General features: G+C 37.7%; 1 protein-coding gene across 5 annotated transcripts in view; it reads left to right on the top strand.

Annotated features, from left to right (window-relative positions):
- The window catches only part of SPATA7 (spermatogenesis associated 7), a 36,686-nt gene extending 18,123 nt beyond the window's left edge, over window positions 1–18,563 (top strand). For 4 of the 5 annotated variants that reach the window (XM_018082890.2, XM_029964276.1, XM_018082892.2 and 1 more), the window contains 8 exons: window positions 5,038–5,168; window positions 11,862–12,325; window positions 13,289–13,355; window positions 13,813–13,883; window positions 14,789–14,842; window positions 16,130–16,207; window positions 17,621–17,678; window positions 18,012–18,563. In XM_018082890.2, the coding sequence (XP_017938379.2) occupies window positions 5,038–5,168; window positions 11,862–12,325; window positions 13,289–13,355; window positions 13,813–13,883; window positions 14,789–14,842; window positions 16,130–16,207; window positions 17,621–17,678; window positions 18,012–18,503 (1,415 nt within the window). In that variant the 3' untranslated portion in view covers window positions 18,504–18,563. The remainder of the gene's footprint in view (window positions 1–5,037; window positions 5,169–11,861; window positions 12,326–13,288; window positions 13,356–13,812; window positions 13,884–14,788; window positions 14,843–16,129; window positions 16,208–17,620; window positions 17,679–18,011) is intronic. The other variant, XM_018082894.2, reaches the window with a different exon arrangement.
- Window positions 18,564–23,381: the final 4,818 nt, after the last annotated feature.

A 23,381-nucleotide genomic window follows, 5' to 3' on the forward strand; every position in this document is an offset into this window, starting at 1 on the left:
TCTTTGCCAAGCAGTGTCACATTTCTGAAGTACATACCCTCATGCAGACATTACTTTCTGTTTGATACAAGCAAGTCTTTAGTACCAAACCTTTAATAAATACTTTGTCACCCTTTTTTGTGGTGATTCCTCCCTTATTTGATGAAACAGTGCTACTGATAGTGGATGTGAAGAAGGACTGCAGAGTTATCTCTTAGAGTTATGAAAATTAAAACTTCAATGTTAAGAAATTTCGATTGAGACTTACAAGAAACCTGAACTTCATAGCCAATGACAAAATTCAGTTTGCATTTGATGAGATCTCACACTGTGTGCTTAAATCCTGGTGTATTGGGGGGTTGTGTAGAGCTAGGAAACTGATAGTAAAAATTCTTAAGGACTTGATATGCTGAACACTGCAATTATAGTTGCTGCAGGCACTTCAAGCTCAGCAGAAATGATGTTTGTATGGTTTATCTGAAAAGAATTCAAAAGGGAAAAATAACCAGAAGTGTGTTACTGTAAAAATAACATATAAAAACACAATGGATAAATGCTCAGTATTGAATAATTCTTTTGGGATACATTGTTCTGCAAGCTGAACTCATTTTAAATCTAACTTAATATTTCATGGTCTGCCCTGGGTTATTTACATCAAAAATGAAATAACTTGAAGGTTAACTGCCAGTTGTACTGTGATATGACATAGGATAAATTTAGGGACTGGAAATTCAGAGCAAAGGACAACCACTGGCATTCCAAATTGTACTGTTCTTCTAAGTGCAGAGCTTTCAAGCTGACTAGGACTGCAATATGCATGATTAGTTTATTTCTTCCACATTTATGGCATTTGTTTTATAACCCTGTGCATGTCCAGAAATAATGCTGCAGCCTAGACCTAAGAAAAAAGAATCAAGCCTTTAGGGGGAGTGTTCTAATAGGGAAATAAAGCTTTGGGATCACCGCTTTGAAGTGCAGTGTACTCTGCAAAAAGAGTATTTGCCTAGGCTGAAGTGTTCCTTCTATAACAGATTGATCAGTATTTTATAAGTATCTCTTTATGGGGAATGCTACAGTTTAACATCTAAAATTCATGGTCTTCCTGGGGCTTCGTCTCACTGGCAACAAAATTAAGAGAACAGATTCATGGGGTGGATGCAGTAAGTTACAGAATCTAGTTTCACAGACTGAATTTATCTGATACTCAAAAATTAATACTTTTTATATTTTAATACATTTTCTCTTACTCTACGTCTTTGTAGTGGTTTTGAGCACAGTAGTTAATGAGATATAATTAATCTCAAAGTCTCTAATAAGGCTTTTAAAGGGACTCATTATTTGGATCTATAGACTGTATTTCTTTATTCCTCAACATTTAGTTTTCTGTTTTTAAAGAGATGAAAAATAACCAAATGGTTTTCTTTTGTTCATTTATTTGTCACAATGTGCTTATTATGATGTACCTTTCCCATATTTAACTCTACATGTGTGTTATGTTTCTGGAGCCAATGTTCAGTAAAAGCTACTTGCAGTGAAATTATTAAGTTAACAAGTGCAGTTGATGTTTACTTCCCACTAGTCTTTCACAGGATACGAAGGACACACTTGTCAAATTTAGTTTATTAACCTCTCTGAAAGCTAAAGAAGTTGTATCTGTAATTGATTTGAAGTAAAGATACCTTAAACAGTGAGCAACATTTCCAATTAACAGGCAAATCTCCCTTTTAAAACTGCATATTTCTTCTTGAATGCTGGTCTCGTTCTTTCTGGGTTTAATATAGTCACATTGCAGAACAAGTGGTTATGTGTGACAGCCTTAAGTATCTTCAGTGCCAGTCAATTTTAATATTGTAATTAGTGCCCCAGAGGTTCAGGCAAATTTTCTCTCTGGCTAAAATCAAATGTGAAGACTGGATTCTCTAGTCCCTGCTTGGGGAAAGAGCATGTGAAATAAGGGGAGGTAGGCCGTGTTCATGTTTTCACACTTGTCTGTGTCACTTGCTGACTGCCCCCAGGCTGTCCTAACTTACCTCCAGCTGCCTGTTTACATCTACATTAACTCTTTTCAAGAAGTATTTCTCTATCCTGCTTTGCTGGATTCACAATTCCTAGCTTTTACGTCTGATCTAGCCTGAAAATTTGTACTTTGGCAGTAAGATGGGTATACTTCTGGGATTTTCTGACATTCTCTTTTGCATATGTGTGTGCTGCCTTTCAGTATGCATGAGTGACTTTATGGCTTTTGGAACAAACTTCTTAATGCATTAGCTGAGCTAAGCTCTCTAAATTGCGAGTGTGAGGAAAAGACATTACATTTTCCATGCAGATGACAGTAGTCCCAGTGGATCATTCTGGCATCCAAAGATGGCCTTAACTGGCATACTTAGTGTTCTTTCATTCCTTAGTCTTGGACATCAGCCATGCTTTGGGTAAAAAGAGTCCCAACATACAGTCCTGGAGGAGGTTTTTTTGTAGCTTTGAATGCCAGTGGTAAAGGCAGAGTGCATGTATGTCAAATTTCAGTCTTCATCCTGTAAAGAGCAGAATAAGGACAACACAAGATTCTGTTTTGCTATAATATTCACACTGCTTTGCACTTTGCCTAGACACTCCTGTTAAGCAGGTGTATGCAGGTGGAACATGCAGGAAAATCATAAAGCTTGTCTTGTCTTAGGCAAACCCGCTTTTCACCTGAGCACTTGAATGTAAGGAGCTTGCTGTTTCAGGCACCTGCTGGCACTTACCATACTTCTGTGTGATTTGCATTTTTCTTTGTAGAGCTCTCATTCATGCATTTTTCCCTAGATACACATTCAATACACACCAGCCATCACCATTTTACCTGGGCACTAGGCAAAACATGAGTTTTTACAGCTTCCATGCATGTGCATACACGGACAAACTGTATTGGCCCAGGATAAGTCATTATTTAACTCAAGCATATAAAACTTCTAACCTGTAGCTAATTTTTGAGGGCTTGTCTGTAACTTTTAAGACAAATGCAATTAGAAATAATAGTAATTTAGAATAGACACATAATAATAATTCAGTGTAGGAAGAAAAATATTCTATTTTAATTATTTAATAGTACAGTATATTTTGTCCATCTTTTACAAGGTGTATTTCTAATTCAGAATTGTATATGTAGCATATTTAACTTCAGCTAATATTTTTCCAGTAATAAAAGCAACTTCATATTGTACATACTCTAATAGCATATACTGGATTAATCAGCCACCATAAAAGAAATTACTTTGTATTTTCCATATCCATTGTAAGAATTGAAAGAGAAATAGGTATTTCCCTGAGCAATGAGAGCAAGGATTTTACATCTGAAATTTCTAGCTTGAAAGGGGACTAAAGTCTTTAATAAAATGAATACACATATTTAAATATTTCCTGGAGATTAAAATGTGTGTAGGATACGTGTACACATTGAATGCATTTTAAAGGTTGATTAAATGTCCTCAGATTGCTGTAGGTCTCAGCTGTCTAGAAGAATGTACCACAGCAATCCATGAAGTTATTTACATTTCCATGCATTAAGTAAAGTAGTGCATGTGAAGGTTGGGGTCTAGCAGAGTGTGATATAATTACATTATGAAACCAAAGAAGAAATTCTGAAAGGCCTTTCTATGTGTCTGATCACTGTGGAACTGTGTTAAGCGACTGAGAAATGTGATCAGGAGTTAAAACAGGTTTCATTGAGCAGACAGACTTTAAAAGTGTGCTTGCTTATATAAACCCTCTTTTTTTCCTGATTGGAAATGAAATTATTAATGTTTTTTATCAGCCTCATTTGGATTTTTCAACTTTGTGAACTCTGAATACTGTGTACAGTTCTGGGCCCCTCACTTCAAGAAAGACATGGAGGTGCTGGAGCATGTCCATGGAAGGGCAACAGAGCTGGTGAAGGGTTTGGAGCACAAGTCCTGTGAGGAGCAGCTGAGGGAGCTGGGGTTGTTTAGCCTGGTAAAAAGGAGCTTGTGAGGGGACCTTATTACTCTCTACAACTACCTGAGGGTGTAGCCAGATGGGGGTCACTCTCTTCTGCCAGGAACTAGTGACATGAAGAGAGGAAATAGTCTTAAACAGGACCAGAGGAGGTCCAGGATGGACATCAGGAAGAATTTCTTCATGGAAAGGCTTGGCAAGCATTGGAATGGGCTGCCCATGGAGGTGGTGGAGTCACCGTCCCTGGAAGTGTTCAAGAAGCAATTGGATGTGGCACTTTAATGCTGTGGTTTAGTTGACAAACTGATGGTTGGTCAAAGGTTGGACTCGATGATCTTGGAGGTTTTTTCCAACCTGAATGATTCTATGATACATATGTGACACCTGGTTGCTCACAATATAAAAATCTTTGGACTGCAAGATAGCAGATGTAGGTGACTGGTTTAGCTGACTTGTACACAGAAAATTTATCTGTCTTTTGGACTTCTTTATCTGATGGCATCTGACTTATCTTCTGATGCTGCAGATGGGGTCTTGGACTGCAGACCGGTGTAGACTGATAAAAATTCCCCCATCCTGATCTGACAGTGGCTCTTTGAGACTTTTCCTTCAGTTTTTATGTTCTTAACATGAACTTACTTGTTTGGCTGTGGGTTTCTGTATTTGGGAGACTACTCCATGCTGTTAGCATGGATTTTTAGCATGTCAAATTTGCTAACAGTAAATGGGTTTTATTCTGAAATCCTGGATGAGAGTACAGTCAAAAGAGTTTTAGCTGTAAAAAAATGATAGCAAGCTTGTAAGTTTTTGAGCAGAGTGCTCTGCTAGCAATTCTGATCTTGGAATTCCTATATACTGGTGTTTATTGTGAGATAAGAATACTTCAGGAAAGCTAAGGCACAGCTTCAACTACCAGCATAGTCTTCATTATTTTTATTCTAAGAATAGATGTAAATTTTATAATTGCTTTGTGTTGGAAGTGGAATGTATCTCAATAGTCTGACTGTACTGAGCAATTGGAAACCACTATGATGTTTTTTCAAATCACTTAGGGAAAAAAAAGAATATTTCAGTTTGGATCTAACAATTTGTCTCTTCCCTAAGTTGCTGACCAGCAAAGAAGAGAGAAACTGAAAAAGAAGATAGCCAGGTGTGAAGAGAAAATGAGTGTGTGTGAAACTGTCTCCCGATCCAGCTCAAGAGACAGTGGAAGTCTGCCATCCTCTTTCGGAAAGGTAGATATTTTAAGTTTGCTAAATAGATGCTATCATATACTTGCCTTCCATAACAACAGCTGATCACTGCTCTGCAGCAGCTCTAGAGCAAGGGCTGGAATACTTCACGCAGAAGAAAATAGACAGCTGTGAGCTCCATATATTCTAACCCTCCTATTACATACAGTGCCACCCCCCTGCCTCTTCTGCCCTGGTTGTCTCTCCTGAAGAGCCTGTAACTGTCCAGCGGGGCACTCCAGTTACAGGTCTCATCCCACCAGCTTTCACTTATGCCAGTGATGTCAAATCTCTGGGACTGCGCCAAAGCTTCGAGCTCCTCTTGTTTGTTCCTTTTGCTATGGGCTTTGGTGTAGAAACATTTCAGGTGTGGTACATTGTAGCCAATACCTTGTGAAGTAGATTGAGTGCTCCTTTTCTCAAGTTTTGGCACACCATTTTGTGTCACTGACACCAGTGAGTCACTAAGTGCAAACTGTAACTGAGCCTTCTGGTAGAAGGGTAGGCAGTGGAAGTAATTGGGCTGTCATACGTTCATGCTAGAAATGAAACCCTATTTAAACTTTATTTCATTTGCCAAAGTATACATTGATTTCCTTGTTCATAGACCAAGGGACAGTTCCTCTGTTTAAATCGTTAGATGTCCTTTAATGCATTGTGAGGATGAATTAGACATGCTAATTGTATTTCTGTAGCCATCAGCATATATTATTGATAAGTGACAGCTGGAAAACAAATTCCTAATGCCTGATAAAGCATATGATATAGAGGATTTTTCCAGTAATCATATTATTGCTGGTGCCATTAGGAAAAAGCTGAATATACATCCTCTGCTTGTGGAACTGCTCCAAAAATTGTTTTGTTGAATTAGGACATTTCTGGGTTGGGGTGAGGGTCAGCACAAATTTGAAGCAGTCAACCTTGGAATACTCTGGGTTTCCAAGAAAGTGATGGCAAGAGAAGAATGTGGTCCTGTGCTTAATGAACATCTTACAAGACAACAGAAGCATGTAAGAAAAGGAGACAAGCAGAATTCTCCTCGATTTGCCACTGTTACATTTAAATGTAAGAACACAATAGTTAGAAATTCCTTTCATAATGCATAACTTCTTGCTTAATAAAATGTCGCTCTTGTAAAATGTATATCAATTTAAGAATAACATACATATATATATATATAAAGATATCACCCTTGTCATTCTGACAGTGTTAATGGCTGACTAGATTGTAGGCTAAATATGTGCTAACCAACTTTGATGTATGCACCTGAAATCCTATTTTCAAGTGGCTTCATTCATTAGCATTCACTTTTTATGTATTCTGTCAAGTTTGGTGCCTTTATTTCATCATTTTCATTATTCATGTACCTGCATTTATTACTATTTAATGCTACAGCAGAGCACAGGATCAGTTTTGAGTTGAGACTCTGCTTTGTGCCTGGTAAAACCAAAAAGAAATAAAAATAATTTCTCTAAATTATATAATAAATGTTATACATATCTTAAAATCTGTGTGATTTAGTTAGTGTATTTTGTTATACACTGAGCTAACTATGAAACTGAATAGTTGTAATGTGTCTTGAGCATGACTGGCCTGCTCTTAGTTTTGTACAAGGGTTTAAGTGCTCAGTGAATTCAGAACAGTGAATTCTTTACCTTTATATGTAGTTGTAAATGTAATGTTACTGTGATGTGAGAATCTACTATGATATGTAGTGAACAGAGAAAGTGCTTACTAGACTTCATTACTGACTTTTTGGAATAATTACTGATTGTCATCAAAAGAGTCTTTTGGTCAGAGATAAGAAAACTGCATCCAGAACTGTGGGTTAAGATGTGATAGAAGTTTATGGTGCAGCATGAATTTCTCTACTAAGTGAGAAGCAAAGGAAGAGGCTCGTTCTCAAATGTCACAACAGAGTAGCCTTCAGATCTGTGGGACTGCTAGAACCTAAATTACTTCGAAGACAGTAGTGTATCTCTCACAGCACAGTAGAAGGACAAGGAGGCATAAGATACCGTGGGGACAGCTGTACTTCTCTTCTGCTCCTCTCTTTCCATGTAACATAATAATGATGGTGACACCACGTGTGAAAGTTAATCAAAATAGGATGTTAAATTACAGATACAGATGCTCAAAGGGCTGCTAACTTTGTGGTTGTGTATCTATGTGAATATGTAATTTTTAAGCAAGTATTTAGATACTTAATTAGACAGAAAATATTGTGACACCTATGCATGCTGAAATCCTTAGATTTTTAATTTTATTTTTCTGTACAAACTGATGTGGGTTTTTAAACATTCATCTGGTCAAGTTGGATGAAACTCAATGTGACTTATCTCTGAAGCAAGAAAACCTGAATTGAGCTGGCCACAAGTAAAATCTATGATTTGAACAACTTGGCATTTCATATCTCATGTTCAAGTAATCCTATTAATAGGCATTTCTGGCTGCTAATGATGTTTTAAAAGAAGTTAATCCATGCCAAAAGTCAGTTGAAGGAAGGCTACTTCGCAGGAGGTTATATTTTCTCTTTTAACTGTTTGAAGTATGGTTGCCATTGCTTTGACATTTCAAGATCCCTTTCAGTCTGTTTTTTGAGACTTTTTTGTTTTCTGAAGAATTAGTTAGGACCATCTGCTTGTGCATATGAAATACAGATTGCAAAACACCCATTAACTGTTTCTAGTCTCTCTTGTTAATTTTGTATGCAACGTACATGTGTGGCTATGTGAAATGCCTACTCAAATGCCTTATATTTGAAGATTTATTATACTGTTATGTTATTAACAGTCTGAAGATGTATTGTGCTTGGAATAGTTCTGTCAGAGTGAGAGATGTGACTAAACAAAGCAGAAAAACCTTCTGAGCATCAAAGAAAGTTGTTTTCATCAGGAATGTTCAGTACAGATTTCCTTTCAGGCTTCGTAGTGACAATCACCTCTCATGCTGGTTGCTTGAATTAATACATTTCCATATGCACATTCAGTAATACCCCTTATTAATAATATCACAGTGTTTGATCAAAGTAGGAACCTACCACAGTATACACACATATGCACACACATGCATAAAAGGAAAGAGTGTAACAGGAACATAGTTTTGAAAGAGAAGAATAGTTATTATTGATGCCAGTATGCAAACTGATTGTATTCGTAGAGGGTCCAATTTGTTCACATATTTGTGTTGAGTTTTCTCTCTTGACTTTCTCAGTTTGTAACAGATGACATGCAAGGGTTTTATGACAGCAGCATCTCTAAAGGCAGCTTTAAAGAGACCTTTTCTCTGTCCAGGCATTGGAGAGCGGGCACTCAGCCTGCTTACAGCAATATGGAAATGGCTTATAAATGGAACTGTCTCAAGTTAAGAGAATCACACATTTATTTCAAAATTGCAGCTTCTGTATCTTGGCAGTGCAGTTCATAAAGCATCTCTTCGATCTCATTTTATGATGGTAGATGAACTATTCTGTTGGAAGACCTTTTCATACAAGGACAAGTTAATTTCAAGATTTAAATTCATCTTGGTGTAACTTCAGTGACCCCAGTGAAAGCTGCCTTGGACCTTTTATATGAAAAAGGATTTGGCAAGATTTCTCTTCACAGTTTGGTTTTTATAGGGCAGCTGATACTTCAGTGGCTTTTGAGTTGAGAAACTAAACTTCTTTTCTTTTAGAAAGTAAAAGTAACTTCCAGAGAAATCTGGATTCTTTCTCTGTGTTACTACTTTTGCCCATCAGATGACAGCAGTATGCTTTGATCTGTTTTTACTGAATTTTCTCTTCCACAGAGTCCATGAAGATTCAGATGTCCTCTCTATACAAGCATGGTGCAAGCACTATTCAATTTACCCAAGTTTTGTGACTAATAAAATTGAAGCATAAATATGTACTTTTTGAAACCTTTTAAAGGGGTTGCTGAAGTGTGTCATCGAGTAAATTTGTATCTTTGAAAACAAATTACAATTGTTTGAATCAATAGAATAGGAACATATATTGGTAAGCAAGATACGAGTCAAGATTTTTGACTCCAAATTACAGTAGTTATAGTTCTTGATAGTTCTAATATCTAAAGTTATGATATTACCATGGAATAGTTTTTTAATTGTATCTGAACAATAAAATGAAATATATTTTAATCACTGTGCTACTGCATATTTGTAGGCATGTTTTTGTCTTCTTTATTTTTTTGTTTCCTACCTAAACATCTGATGTTTTTATAGATAACAGACTAGAGAAGAAATTGAACATACTTGCTTACAGTTTACTTGCCTGTAGCAACACAGGTGTACAAATAACCTTCTGAAGGTTTGGAGACAAATTGCAGGCAAACAGCATTTCTGACACTCCTTAAATCTTTTTGAAGTCACCAACATAGTTCCTTGTTCCTGATATTGTTTCTTTTTGTATTTGAAGGCAAAACTTCCTAGTTTAGGCAGTAAAGTTTTATAGCAGGATAAGGACTTTGAAAGACTTTTCTTCTTTCTCAGTACTTGAGTGAGGACATCTCACAACTGACACAAATACAGTGCAGGGTTCCAGTTCTCTCTAGTCACTTGGTCTCTTCTACTTATGAAACATTTGAGGAGGAAAAGAAAAGAACTACCCTAAGCTTCTTCATATGTAAGGAATGCTTAAATTCAGGATATTGCTACATCAATCCTGTAACTTTGTCTTGTTTTAGGATCAGCTCAGCTGCTTCAGAGGAATAGAACATGTCACTTCCATGAGGTGTAGTTGAGTAATTGGCCAATATCACTTCATACCTTTTCTTTGTTACTATTTTGCATGGGGCAGGGAACCCGTCATTTGTGAGCATATGCTCACAAATGCTTCTACAATCTGATTTATAGTGCAGCTCCATGTACTAATTTAACCACTCAGAGTAAAAAATTTACAAGAAAAAATAAGCTACTTATAATATCCAGTGAAGAATATGGAATTAGCTTTTCAAAACATCTATATAGGTGGATTCTGAAACTTTCCAGTCTTGTCTGTTTTCTGTAGTGCTGAGCTACCATTGCAAGTACTTTGTATGCAAACAATCACACTGGTAAGCCTCGTTATACTGCTTGCTAAGGCATTTGTTTGGCATTGTAACTGCATGTTATCAGTTCAGCATTTAATTATGCTGTAGTAGTAAAATAAAGTCAGCTTACACCATCAAGAAGAGCTCATTTTGCTTCAGCTAACTAAAAAAATAGCTCTTTGCATTAGGCATCAGCAACTGTGGACATTGGGGTACTGGAATACTGTAGATAGGTCTTACTGATGTGAGAGAAAATAGTTGTGAAGGAAATGTATGACAGCAGTGTGATCTGTGACTTAATTTTCATGGTAAAATATCTGCATTTTTAGTATTCCTCTAAATAATGTTTACTATATGCCACAAGATGTATAGTCATCATATTTGAGCTTCAATTTAAAATATTAAGTGTTTGTTAAAAACCTGAGTTGGTCTTAGAAATTGAATTTTCTTCTTAGGAAACACCTCTTCTTGTATACATGCTTTTAAATCTTACAGCACTTTGTTGCTGCTGATGTGGACCTATATGAACTGCCTAAGTGTAAGGAAAGTATGATAATAATTTCAAAAAGTCAGCTGTCAGTTTTGAATTGGATTTTGTCAGTTGTTGTTTTATTTTAGTTATTTTGCCTTGCGTTTTACTGATTGCGTGGTACGGCAATGAGATTTTCCAGAATAACACTATCCTCAACTTATGTCCCTCACTGCTGCACTGCAAGCACTGTCTCTGGGAGTTATGGTGCCAGGTAGTTTGAGTCATCTCTTCTCCATCACATGGTTGTGTGTAACAGAATTTCATAGTTATACATGTGGTTGAAATACATTAGTTTATACAAAATTTTGTTTGCTGATAGGCTGCTGGCTTAATCTTCTAGTTCTGCAGAATGCCTGCCCTTGGAGATTGTAAAATATCATACATAATTTTCCCTGACTGACAGAATATTCAGTGTATGGCTCTATCATAGGTAGGAAAGGAATATACAACAGCTGTTTTGGTAAGGTGCTTTCTAACTTATCAGAAACATTGTAAAGCACATTTATGAGTGTGCATGCCCTGTCCAGGTATTTATGCTTTGAAGTTGCAAATTTTTCAAAATTTTCTCTATGACAGAAATAAAATTTCTATTTAATTGTTCTTTCTCATTTAACAAAAAAAAAAATAAATCTTAAGATGCCACTTAGAGTTAGTTGTGTTTCTGTCTTGTCTTTACCACAGTGTCATAATACAATTCAGGAATAATGTTGAATTTTTAAGCATGGGATAATTATGAGTAATGTCTACCTTCCCTGGGTGGTATGAACAGAGCATACTCAGATAAAATAATTTGCTACAGTGCAATGAATCCTTGACTTCTAAAAATGTATTGAGCCTTTGGACTCGATACAAAATGATTAAACTCTTGGTTTGATGTAGGCATCAGTATTCTGTAACAGAGCACCAATGTTTTGCTACTGAAGCAAACTGTTTGCTTATTACTCTCTTTATTTCCTGTGATTAGGTTTGTAAATCTGTTAGTACTGGGGCTGCTCTGAAACCAGTTTGATATTACAAAAATTGGATGTTCTTACACAGAAAATACCTCCAAGTTGGTAACAATAATTGGTGAGAGTACCATCGTGAGCCAAGTTGGTAACTTGCAAAGCAATCAAATGTTGTTTTATTTTTTTCTAGAGTTTCTTGGAAGAGGAAGACAAAGATGGTCTCTTCCTCTGTGCTGGCCAGGCAGAGGACCTATGTAGAGCACTGTCTCCTTATGGCAAGCATGGCTTGGTTCACACTAATAGAGTAAAATATGCCACAAAGTGCTCTCGGAATACATCTAGGGCATCTTACTCAACCTCAGCTACATCAAGGCCACCAAGAAACTGCTCTGGACTTTCATGTAGTCGCTCCACTGTGAGCACTAGTCATTCCCAGAGATGTCAAAGAAGCAGCCCCAAAGAATGCAGCGGGGATCTTCTAGAGAGGCACTCTGAATACTTCACTAAGAGCCGAAAACCTTTTACTCCACGCACCTTAATATCAGATGCTAAATCTTTCCTGTTACAGTACAGATATTACACTCCTGCTCGAAGGAAAAAGAAGAATCCCCGCAAGCAGCGTGTGGAAGTTCAGACACAGACCGATGTGATCAGGTACAGAGATTGAAACTTTATTTTGAAACTCTAGAATTTAGATGTTATCATAACAGTATCTTCATAAAAGCAGCATGTTTTGCTTTCATTTACATTTGTATTAAACCAGAATAATTGTTCTGAAGTTATTCTAGATATACCTTAGCAAAAGCTAAGGAGGAACTGGTTTTATCTATACAAATTGGATATAAAGTGCTGCTAAATTCAAACTGTGGGGTCTTGCTGGTGATAGTCATTCCCTCTCTGTTCCCTAGGCTCTCTCTGGTGTGTGGTTGTGCTTTCTGTCTTGTTAAGAATTAATGAGTGTAAGCATGCAAGTAGTTCTCCACTGTTGCCCCTGTAGTCTTATACTTTACAGTTTGTCAATTAATACATCATGCAAAGATCCTTTTTTATAATTCTTGAATGCGGTTCTTCGTTGTCTTTTTATGACTTGAATTTAAATACCTTCATATATACCTTATATGAAATATTTTAAACAAAATTAGCGTCCTCCTGCATTGAGCTTCTTAGCAAATTGAACAGTTTTGATTAAGTTCTAGTTTTACTGATACTGCCTCATAGTCGGAATTTCCTAAGACTGGAATTATGATAACTTCAGCTCCATGTTGCAACTGTTGATTTTCTGGATGGGGGTCATCTATATTCCTGGTGCACTTTTAATTTTAGGATCATCTCCATTCTAAATTCTGAACAATTATTTTGGATAATTTAGCTATCCCCTGTCAATATGCAGCAAAATTATGGATTTGGACCACCTGTGAATGACTATTGTTATCCTTCAAAAAGAACTATAACTTAGCTTTATTATGTGAATGAAAGTCTGGCAAAAATGTTCTAAACTGTCTGGTACTAGGTTCCGTTCAGAGGGACAAGAAATTTGCACAGTGGCACTGATATTCTAATCCTGCATATTTTGAAAGTAGCCTACTTGGAAATCTAATACCTTTCTAAATTTTATAGGTTTTCATGTGCAGACAAAGTGTCTGGGAGAAAAGTTATGACTGAACAGCAGAAGATAACATTGAAGGTAATAATACATCTATCAGTCATCTGGGTTCTCTTAACCACACCCCTCACCATCATTGTGGGGTATGTACTTCATTGCTGCCTCAGCAGTATACAGCTGATTTAGGTTTTGTTTTCTGTATTGCCATGAGATGAATTAGTTCTGTAGAGGAGAGAGAGTTTCAGAAGAATGAGTGGAAACAATAAGGAAAAATATAGAGGCACATGAAGAGATATCTTGATTTGTTTTTCAGTTGTTTCTATAAGTGCACTATCAAATATCTGTTAAGGTCATAGATAACTGGTGCATGACTTTTCAGCAGAAGAATGTGTGCCTTTTTTTCTGTTTACCCAGTTTTTCAGAAAAGACATAAAATCTGTAGGGCTGCTTAATCATAGAGAGTTAATAGATTCATTTTAATGGTTAAATTTTCCATGTATTTGCACCGATAATAAAGATTTTTATCTCTGTGTTGTAGGCTGAAGATAGAAGATATACTGTGGATGAGCCTGACAGAGGAATAGATGCTTGTCCGTGCGCCATCCTAAGGTGCCTGATTTACAGCAGGAAGGAATATTTGAAGTGTTCCTCCTTGCTTTCTATACAGCTGGTCCTTAGGCCATAATCCTTCCCTACCATTTCTCTGTATATGTTTCTTCTCACAGGACTTCTGTTTGGTTGTTTTTTACATAAATGGCCCAACTTCAAAATTCATTATTTTCTTACGACAAAGTTCCACTGGGAAGCCAATTAAGAAAGAGAGCTCTAAAATACATGAGTATTTTTGTCAGAAGTGAGAGTGATGACACGTTAATACAGCTGTTAATTCTGTACATCTGAGCTCACACTGTAACTAAATACTGGATTGGTATTCCAATTGGTATTTCCCTTTAGGAAAATGTGTCTCCAGGCATCCAGCCTTTTGAATCTACAATATGTGAGAATTGTAGACCAGAAGTATTTCCCACATCTTTTTCTGAAAACATAACACTGAGATTTAGAATATTGCTACAATGCAAAAGCGGTGTTGGAAATCAGGCCAGAACTCAAGGGCTCTGAGCTTATTCTCCTCATTGCTGACCTAAATGTTGGCCTGACTTGCTGATTTGGTCTCTGCTCTTGTCATACAAAGGCATTTTTTTCTGAAGAAAAAATGTACTCTGAGTTAAAAAAGCACTCTTATGAATAGTGGAGGTCAAATCGCATCTGAAGCAGCACTGAGGTCTTTTGAGCACTGCATCTAGTGAGGTTTTGTAATAGTTTTGAACTATAGTCTTTCAGGCTTCAGTGTAAGCAATGGATTTTGCTCCTGGAGCAGGGTTTGCGGGTCTTCCGGTGGGTTTTTTTCCGAGGGGAAGTGGCACAGCATGGCTCTAGGAGAAAATGAAATGCAAGGTAGTACAAAAGGAGTTTAGAATTTTGTTCTCTTTCTTGCCCTCTGATCTTCTGATTAGAGAGACATCGTTGAATTCTCAGAAGTCTTCACCAAGGAAGACTGTCGAGGCTCAGTAAGTATGCTTAAACCATTTTTCTGTTCATTTACAACATCAATCTAGAAAGCTTTCCTCAAAACTGAGTAAATAAACACTTCACAATTTGCAGAATTGATATGACTATGAATTTTTATTAAATAATTAAAAATTTTTATGTGATTCTAAAAATTAAGACAATTCATTATATTTTCAGAAGGATAGACTTCTCTTCTTGTACAGTGATTATGGTTTAACTTTCCATTTCTGTTTTGGTCTGTAATCTCTGAAGCAAATATTGGCAAATAAAATACCAAGTTGAAGGGCATTCTTACCACATTTCTGCACTGAAATTTGATGAGAATTAGAAGAGGTTTGAGTTATATTCAGAAACACAGCCAATGCTTTATCAAATGGCCTTGGGAAAGTCAGTTAATTCTTTGTGCTTTAGGACAGGCTTGTTCCTGCCTAACTTTGAGCATACAATATCAAAGATCAGCTGTAGATATCTTTCTCGAGGGAAGTAAAATTATAATCTTTAGTCTGGATGACAAATTTTATGTAACGAAAGTCATGCAAGATGTATTCCATTTTTTCTCTTTGTTAAGACTGAAGGATGATTCAGTAGAGTTTGGATGGATACTTTGGGAGATTTCAAAAGATACTGTGAAAGAGAAACAGCACTGAAATATTTCCTTTTGAGGTTTTCTTTTTTTTTGTTTTTCAAGCAGAACTCCAGAGTCTCCCATTTAGAGCAATTGGCATCAACAAGGCTTTAAGAGATATCAAATAGAGATAAATTTGTTCCAAGAGGTGAAAGTCACATCTCACACTAAAAAGATTTTGTACATCAAAGAGATGTGTTTGAAAGGAGTGGAGGTTGTCAAATAAGCACTTAAATTTTTCGGAGCTTCCATTTAGGACTAGCAATTTTCAGCCACAGTCAGGTTCTCTAGAAGCTCCTTTGGAAGCCTTTACCAAGAGCATCAAACTGCATTTGTACACTTTCTTCTTGAGTGCAAAGCAGGTTCTGAGTGCTTTCCAGGATTTGCTGATTCCCTCACTCAGGATCTCTGTGCTAAATTATACCACAACAGAAAGTTAGCATAAACACAAAACACCATAACAACCTTTCTAACAGTCTCATATTTTGCAGATTGAATGAAAGGTTTAGTTTGTCCTGATAGACTTATCTTTTATGAAAAATAGCAGCTGCTACAATCTTTTTAATGGCCTTTCTCATGAAGATGATTAGACCTACTACATTGTGTCATATGTGTCTCTTTTTTAAAACATTTGACATTTGGTTTTCTATTCTCCCTGCAGGGAAGAGGAGCTTTTGTATTTAACTTTCATTGAAGATGTAACAAATGAAATTCTTAGCCTTGGCCTATTTTCTAACAGGTAGGTTACCGCTATTTTCAGTTTTGTAATACTGTGTTAGAAACACATGGACTCAGTAAGAAAGGGAAGTGGTGATTAGTAATCATTTCTTTGCCTTTAAGAATATATATACACAGTTGCCACTTGCTTTTGTTTTGTTTCCTTTTCTGTTTTGCTCTGTGTAAGAAAGAGGAACTGTGAAATACCTTTGGGTCGTCTAATTTGATCTGCTGCTATGTACCATGAGATCAAAGCTTCTGTTAGAAACTGGCCTGGAACCATAGGTGGAATAATGCTAAGAAAAAATCATTTCACTCTGCGGCATCTCTTTTGCTAAATTAACTGAGTTACTAATCTTTCACACAACAAATCCTCAATCTCCCTTCTCTCTTTATTCCTGTTCCAGTACAAATTCAGTCTTCAGCATGGGTTGCCAGGATTACATTCTGTTTTAGATAAAGATTCACCAGTTGCTAAATCAGAATTTTTTCAATAATTAAACAATAAATGTGTTTGAGTAGTACTCTCCTAAATTCTTTTCCATACCAGTTCTTTCTGATAAAGAACTCTCAGTTTATGTGAAAAACCCTACAGTATTTCTGGTACAGAATTTTAACCCACTTTTGTAATTGCACATTCAAAGCAGTCTAATTTCATAATATTCTGATCTTCCTCTGGGTTGATAGTTTCCCCAGCTGTTTCTCTAGTTCCTCTCTTGTTTTTTATTTCTCATGTCAAGGCTAACAATGAGAATGTTAAGTATAGTAAGTAAAAAATTTAGCAAATTTGGAAAGCAGTCTTTGTCTGGTCCTTTTTTACAGTAATGTTGTCTTCCCTTAATACCCTTCTTGCACTATTTTTTTAAAAACTAATTTCTCATGTAAGCTAGATTAAATTCACTTGACTTTCTGAAAATGTGTTCTAGTGACTGTGTACCTCAGTTGTCACAGAACACTTTGTCTGCAGAATTTTTTTTCTCATTCTACTTAAGCAATGGAACAGAACTCTTATGACTGAGGACTTTTCCCTGGATTTTTTTTACCAAAGCTGGATTTTACTTTTTCCTTCTATTTACTCTTGTGTATGTCAGCCACTGTGGTGGAATTTAGAGATTTTGGATACTTTAGCATGCCAGTAGAACCACCACTGGATTGTTAGCGTCTCCCACCATATTGACCCAATAGACCAAATACACACAGAATTGTGCTACAAATCACCCTGTGGTTACCACCTGCTGCCCAAAGCTGGGTCTGCCTGCTGAGCACGTGTCCAGTGGGTTACCAACCACAGGTTTCTGACAGAGCATAGTTGAAACAGTCTTAGTGGTCCCATTCAGGTAAGAAATGAAAATAAAAAAACTATAGTCAATAATTTATGTAGATCTGTTGAAAGATGGTTTTATTGCTGTGCAGTAATTTGATTTTTCATTTGTAGGGTTCTGGAACAACTGTTTGAGTGCCATATAGAAGAAAATAAGCACCGTTTGGATGAGGTAGGTGTTGACCCTCTAATAGTCTCTCTCTCTGCATATGACTTAGGTGACATTTCCAAAAAGTGTAGTGGTTGTTTTGAGGATAAAGGTAACCAGAATTCTCAGTGGGAAGCCTCTCTCTCCATAAATGAGATTTTCAGATTCATGGATCATGGCAGATCAGGAGTCACAGGGACAGTGACAAAAAACTCAGTTTGGTCACACTCACTCTTGTAATTTAGTCACTTGATTGCGAGCAGCCTGTTTCCTTCTGTCAGAATTAAGCCCTGAGTTTGAGCAGTGCTCAGGTGCTGTGGGGCTGGAGAAATGTCACTGTTCTTTCCTTACCCCCAGGCCAAAATGCGCCACATGTTGGATGTGCTGAAAGCAGACCTCGGATACGGCCCAGACAGCGAGGCAGAGCAAATCTGTGAAGGCTCTGAAAGCTTTGACTCACTGGATCTGCAAGAGTTTGATACTGTGGAAGAGCCCGAGTTTACCAGTAAAGGTCACAGGGTAAGAAAAGCCACAAAAAGTGAAGAGTTCTTTGAGACCATGGATTTATCATTAAAGGAACCAAACAAATGTGAATCACCATTGTGCAGGGAAATGTCAAAGGAGACACAGAGCATGGAGGACTTTTCAGAAGATGTGGCAGAAATTATGGATGCTGGGACAGAGTCTGATTTTTGTGTGAAATCTGAAGAACACACAGACACTTCACCCACATGTGAGGCAACTTTAAACTTGATTGCTTGTGACAGTGATTTAGAAGTCAGTAAGGAACTTGATGATCTTGAGGAAAGCTTTGCAGAGGCCCTTCAGATCTCACGTGATTATTCGTAATAGTAGCCAAAACTTAAACAGGAATAAAGCTACTTCTGTGGTGAACTGCCATTTGTCAAATAGTAGTAAATTATTTATTTTCAATTTATTTCTGTTTAAATATTGCTAAGATCTCTCTAGCAGGATACTATTAATTGGGCATTAATTAATCTCTGTGTCAATGTAGACTCTAAAGGGTCAGTTATCAAAAGAATTTTGTATATTTTGCCTATAATTGTATAACTCGGAACAAACTTTGAGAATACTAAAATTATATTTATATTTTTAAAAGCTGTAATAGTAAGTTATGAAATATTTATTGTTTTAAATAAATTAATTGCTAGTGCAGTTGTGCTCCTGCTATAAAGATCCAAGATTCTGTAGTCTGCAAGAATTTAGCAACTTAACATCAATTTAACATCCAACAATGCCCTCTTCCCGAATGGACAAACAATTCTAGTATGTAGTACACTATGTTGGCACTCACAGAACACTACAAATGAGAAATCAAATTATTTCACAGGAAGAAAACCAACTTTAACAGAGCTAAATAAATAACTGACCGTAGTTTTTTATTTTCATTTCTTAGCTGAAGGGGACCACTAAGACAGTTCAATTTCTTGCATTGATGACAACTGCAGCATAGCATTCTGCATCAAGCTTTGGTTTTGGAAAAAGATTGAGTTGGGTACTACTTGATGACTACTAGTCTAGTAGAAGATACGTCAGGCACTTTGTACAGCAAGTGGAGAAAAGGTGGTGTACTTTATGGTTAAAGTGAAGTTATAACATGCATTGCACAAAATCAGCCCAAATTTCATCGTTTGATTAAAGAGAGTACAGCTATTTCCTGGCATTCATGTTACTGCAGAATGAGGTTAACAGGTTCTGAGGAGAAGCTGGCAAGTTATGTTATCTTGCTCTAGGTGAGGAACTATAAGAAGCCTTAGGAACTGGATAAAGCCTGTTCCCTAGTATCTTTTAGGATTGGTTTTAACCTTCCTCCTCCAAGGACAAGCCCAAGTTGTACCAGTTCATACACAACAGGCACCACCTGCCTCCCCTGTGCCTCGTGAGCATCTACTACAGACTTGATTCTGTAAGTGAGATGACCAATTACAGCTGGAAGTAACTCTGATAGACACAGACCACTGCTTTACTTGTGAAGCATAAACTTTGGGCAAAAAAAAGCAATCTCAAAAAAAGTCTAGGAAAAGCCAGCAAGACAAAAACATTTCTGGCACAATCATCAGCACTGCAGTGCAGAACATAATTCCCCAAAAATGCAAAAGCCGCTTTCCTGGATGCCTTGTCCACGGTAATAAATTGCACTTGTTGACAATGACAGCAGACCAGGGTTTATTTTAGCCTTGTACACGTGGCTGGGCAGATGGGCACTCAGCTGGCTGTCGTCTTAATCTGGCCTGCAGCATGAGTGCTCTCGCTCACTGAAAAGCAGGTAAGATAAAGTGAGGATTTTGGCATCCCTCTATCAGAGCCTGTCTTGTTGAAAAGATGTGGCCACAGGGCTGAGTCAGTACAGTGCAGGGATGGGTTTTTCCTCAATCACAAATGATCACAGCCCTTCTCCCATTCACAAAGAAACTCCCTATTTCTTACCCCAGAGAGCTGAAGGGCAGGATGCCCCTAGGAAACTATTGCTTCTATTGTATGAAGAATTCTGATACAAAGGACTATCTAGAAAACTAAAGAGTCTGGTTAGATGTATGTAAGTATAAAGCCTCCTTGCTCCTCAGACAGGACTTCACCCACTCTTGGGGCCCTCCATTCTGAGTTCTCCATTCTTGGTCAGTAATGAAATTTAGGGGGTTTCTTTCCTACCTATTAATACACTGTGACTTGCACATCATAAAAAAACATCACTCAGCAAACTTTGGCTTGTTGTCAACAGGAGTCTGATTAAAGATTAATAAGAATTTCACATTTAAATTCTATAAATGAAAAAACAAACAAAACACCACAGCAGTGAACCTCACAGAAAGGCACAAATAGTGACATACTCATTTCCTGTTGTGTGAGTAACACAAAGCCAAATAAAAACAGTTCCTTGACCATATTTCCTGTTGATGAGCTGTATGAACATCAATGACATTTTTTTCTGGGTAGATGGAACTTAAATAAGGAAATAAATTCATTAAAGCAGGCCTTTCACAAAGAAAGTATCTGTCTGCCTGAACTGTAACTGTGAACATTTATTGGATCCATAGTGAAGTTTCTGGTAAAGAACCAGAAAATCACACACCCCAGTATGCAGTAGCTGGAGCAGTCAGCACAGTCTGCAGAATTGGTTTCTCATTGTACAGCCATTCTCATCAGACAGTGGGGAAAACATGTTCTAGATAAATGTTATCTATATAAGATCAGTTTATCTACAGATCAAAAGTAAATCCAGGCTGCCCTGCACTTAAGACTTTTTCCCTTCTATTCACGTTTAAGGCAGTGCTTAAACTACAAGTTGTTTAAGGAGCTTGATGTGCAAGCCTGACTCTCATCACATAAGATTAATCAACAGCACAAGCTTTGGATTTTTTTTCCAAGGGTTTTTGGTTGGTTGGTTGGTTGTGGGTTTTTTTATTTCATCACTTTTTACTTGGTGATATACTCAGGTCTTGGCACAAGCAGTAGCAGAACAAGGCAGTCATGACACCACAACCAATCTGAATCCTTCAGAAGTAACAAACTCAGGAGCAGTTGGCAGCTGTGATCTGCAACATAAAGACCTAAGTCTGCCCATATTCATGTGGGCAATGAGCACATGTATCACAACATCAATGTTTTCTTCAAATGGACAAAAGCTGCTGATATTACTTTGCTCTGTAGCAAAACAGCCTCTTATCTTTAAAGCTACAGTTTTGTCATCACTGTTCTTTTTAAAAGGTACGATTCTGTTTATATACAAAGCAAAGTGGGGCTTTTGGTCATCTGAAGTAAAGATTAATGGGATCAAAGAAAAAGATGCTTAGATGTCCTAGGGCTGACCAGAAAACAAAAACCTTCAAGCAAACTCCAAACTATCATTTAATCCCTGATGCAGCCCATGTGTAAGGCTCCTACACAGTTTTCATTTAGGCTTAGCTGCAGAATGACTTCAGAGTCCTGTTTCTCTGCATTTCTGTACACTTTTACATCATTTATAGCAATGCATCAATAGTTATAAGAATGATGCAGCTCAACTGATAATGTTTCATAATTCAAGTACAAGTGGCTCCATCAGACAGTGGGAAAAAAGGGCTACTTTTTTTCTCAGCAATGATTTGTGCAAGGATTATGAGCAAGACAAATGGAACATCAGCATAAATAAAAATTAAGCCCAGGGGTTCATTTGTAGCTCCTAATGCGGGCTGTTCCACTGCAGTGAAGGCACAGCTTCTAACCAAGATATCCCAGTAATGCCCTTCAGTGCACGGCTACTGTTCCTGTGTGCCCAAACACCAAGGAAAGGCAGCAGCCCCAGGCCATAGCCTGGGGGAAGGAGAAGTAGTAATGGAAAATGAGTGTTAAAGAGATTATAGGGAAAAGGGACTGGGAAAAGGGAAATTGTTACTTATTCCATCTTTTAAAAAAATGGTGAGACCTATTATTGGGTAGAACACAGGTGCAGAGTAGAGACTGGTTAACACTGGTCTTCAAACATGTTTTAGAGCTCCCTTAGTTTTTCTACCTGTGTATCACAGCATTTGTATTTGAGTGTTTGAGACTTAAAAATCTGTGAAAAGGAAAAACCCACAAAACTGGGACTTAGGCTGTACTTCAGAAAACTATGGAAAACTCCAGCATTCCACTTTAGTTTTTGACCACTCAAGGCAGGAGCATACACTGCTAAGCAAGTACAGGGCACTGCAGCTGCATGATGTCTCTAGAGCAATCAACCTTTTCTTTCTGGCACTTTCCAGGCACTTAACCTTCTTTTTTCAGGAGCTGACAGCTGGTATGTACACAGATTACAAGGAACAGAACAGCAACCAGTGATTTAAAAAAAAATAAATCATTTCTCACTCTCCAAAACCACCAAACCAGATACAAGCAGTCCAATCTTCCTGTTTTCTTTATTAATAGTGAAATCTGCTTCATTCAGAAACAACCACCTTCAGTTTCTATTCCAGATAGCAAAGCGAGTGATACACAAACAGGTGAGCAGAAGATTGATGTGCTGCACCAGCCATTGCCCCAGCATGGGTCACAGCCAGTCAAGAGATCCAGTTTCAACACCTGTAGCAGGTTGTGAGCCAGCGGAAGCTGAGCATGTCACAGGGGTAAAGCATCACTGGGAAGGGAAAAGAATCAGCAGTTATCACTGGCATGACAAGTCATCAGCTGACCCATAGAGCACCCATACATCATCTCCATTTCAGCCACCTTAAAGAAAGCCCAGGAGGACTGCAGGATGTCAGGCAGTTGATGAATAGCAACAAGAAGTGTTAATTCAAGTGAAGGGAACCAAAATTAAGGATGAAGTGTCTGCTTGTGCATGAGACTTTCTGTTCTCTGTAGAAAGCCTCCAGAGCAGTTGGGCTCCTAATGGGACCGATCCATTTAGCTCACCACTTAGCTAATTCCAGCAGACAGCAAAGGGAAGGAGGTGTGCCTCACACCCAGGTGACAACACACAAAACATCACTTTCATTCTTTTAAAACGTGACACTGGCCTGTAAAAGGTAGACTCTCAACCCAGCACCACGTTTTGGGCTGGAGGAATGCCCAAGGTGCCAAAAACCCATCCCCACAGGGCACAGGCAAAGGCTGCTGCTGCTGTGCCCTTGCTGCTCTTGTTCCCAGGCTTCAGCACACAGAGTCTCCCCTGCAATCCTCCCAGCCCTACCACATCGGGAGAATGAAATTAGACCTTGAGAAGGGCAAGGAAAGGCTACATAAATGGAG

This window comes from Manacus vitellinus, unplaced genomic scaffold (assembly GCF_001715985.3).
Source record: "Manacus vitellinus isolate BGI_N305 unplaced genomic scaffold, ASM171598v3 scaffold_6_pilon, whole genome shotgun sequence".
Taxonomy (NCBI): Eukaryota; Metazoa; Chordata; class Aves; order Passeriformes; family Pipridae; genus Manacus; species Manacus vitellinus.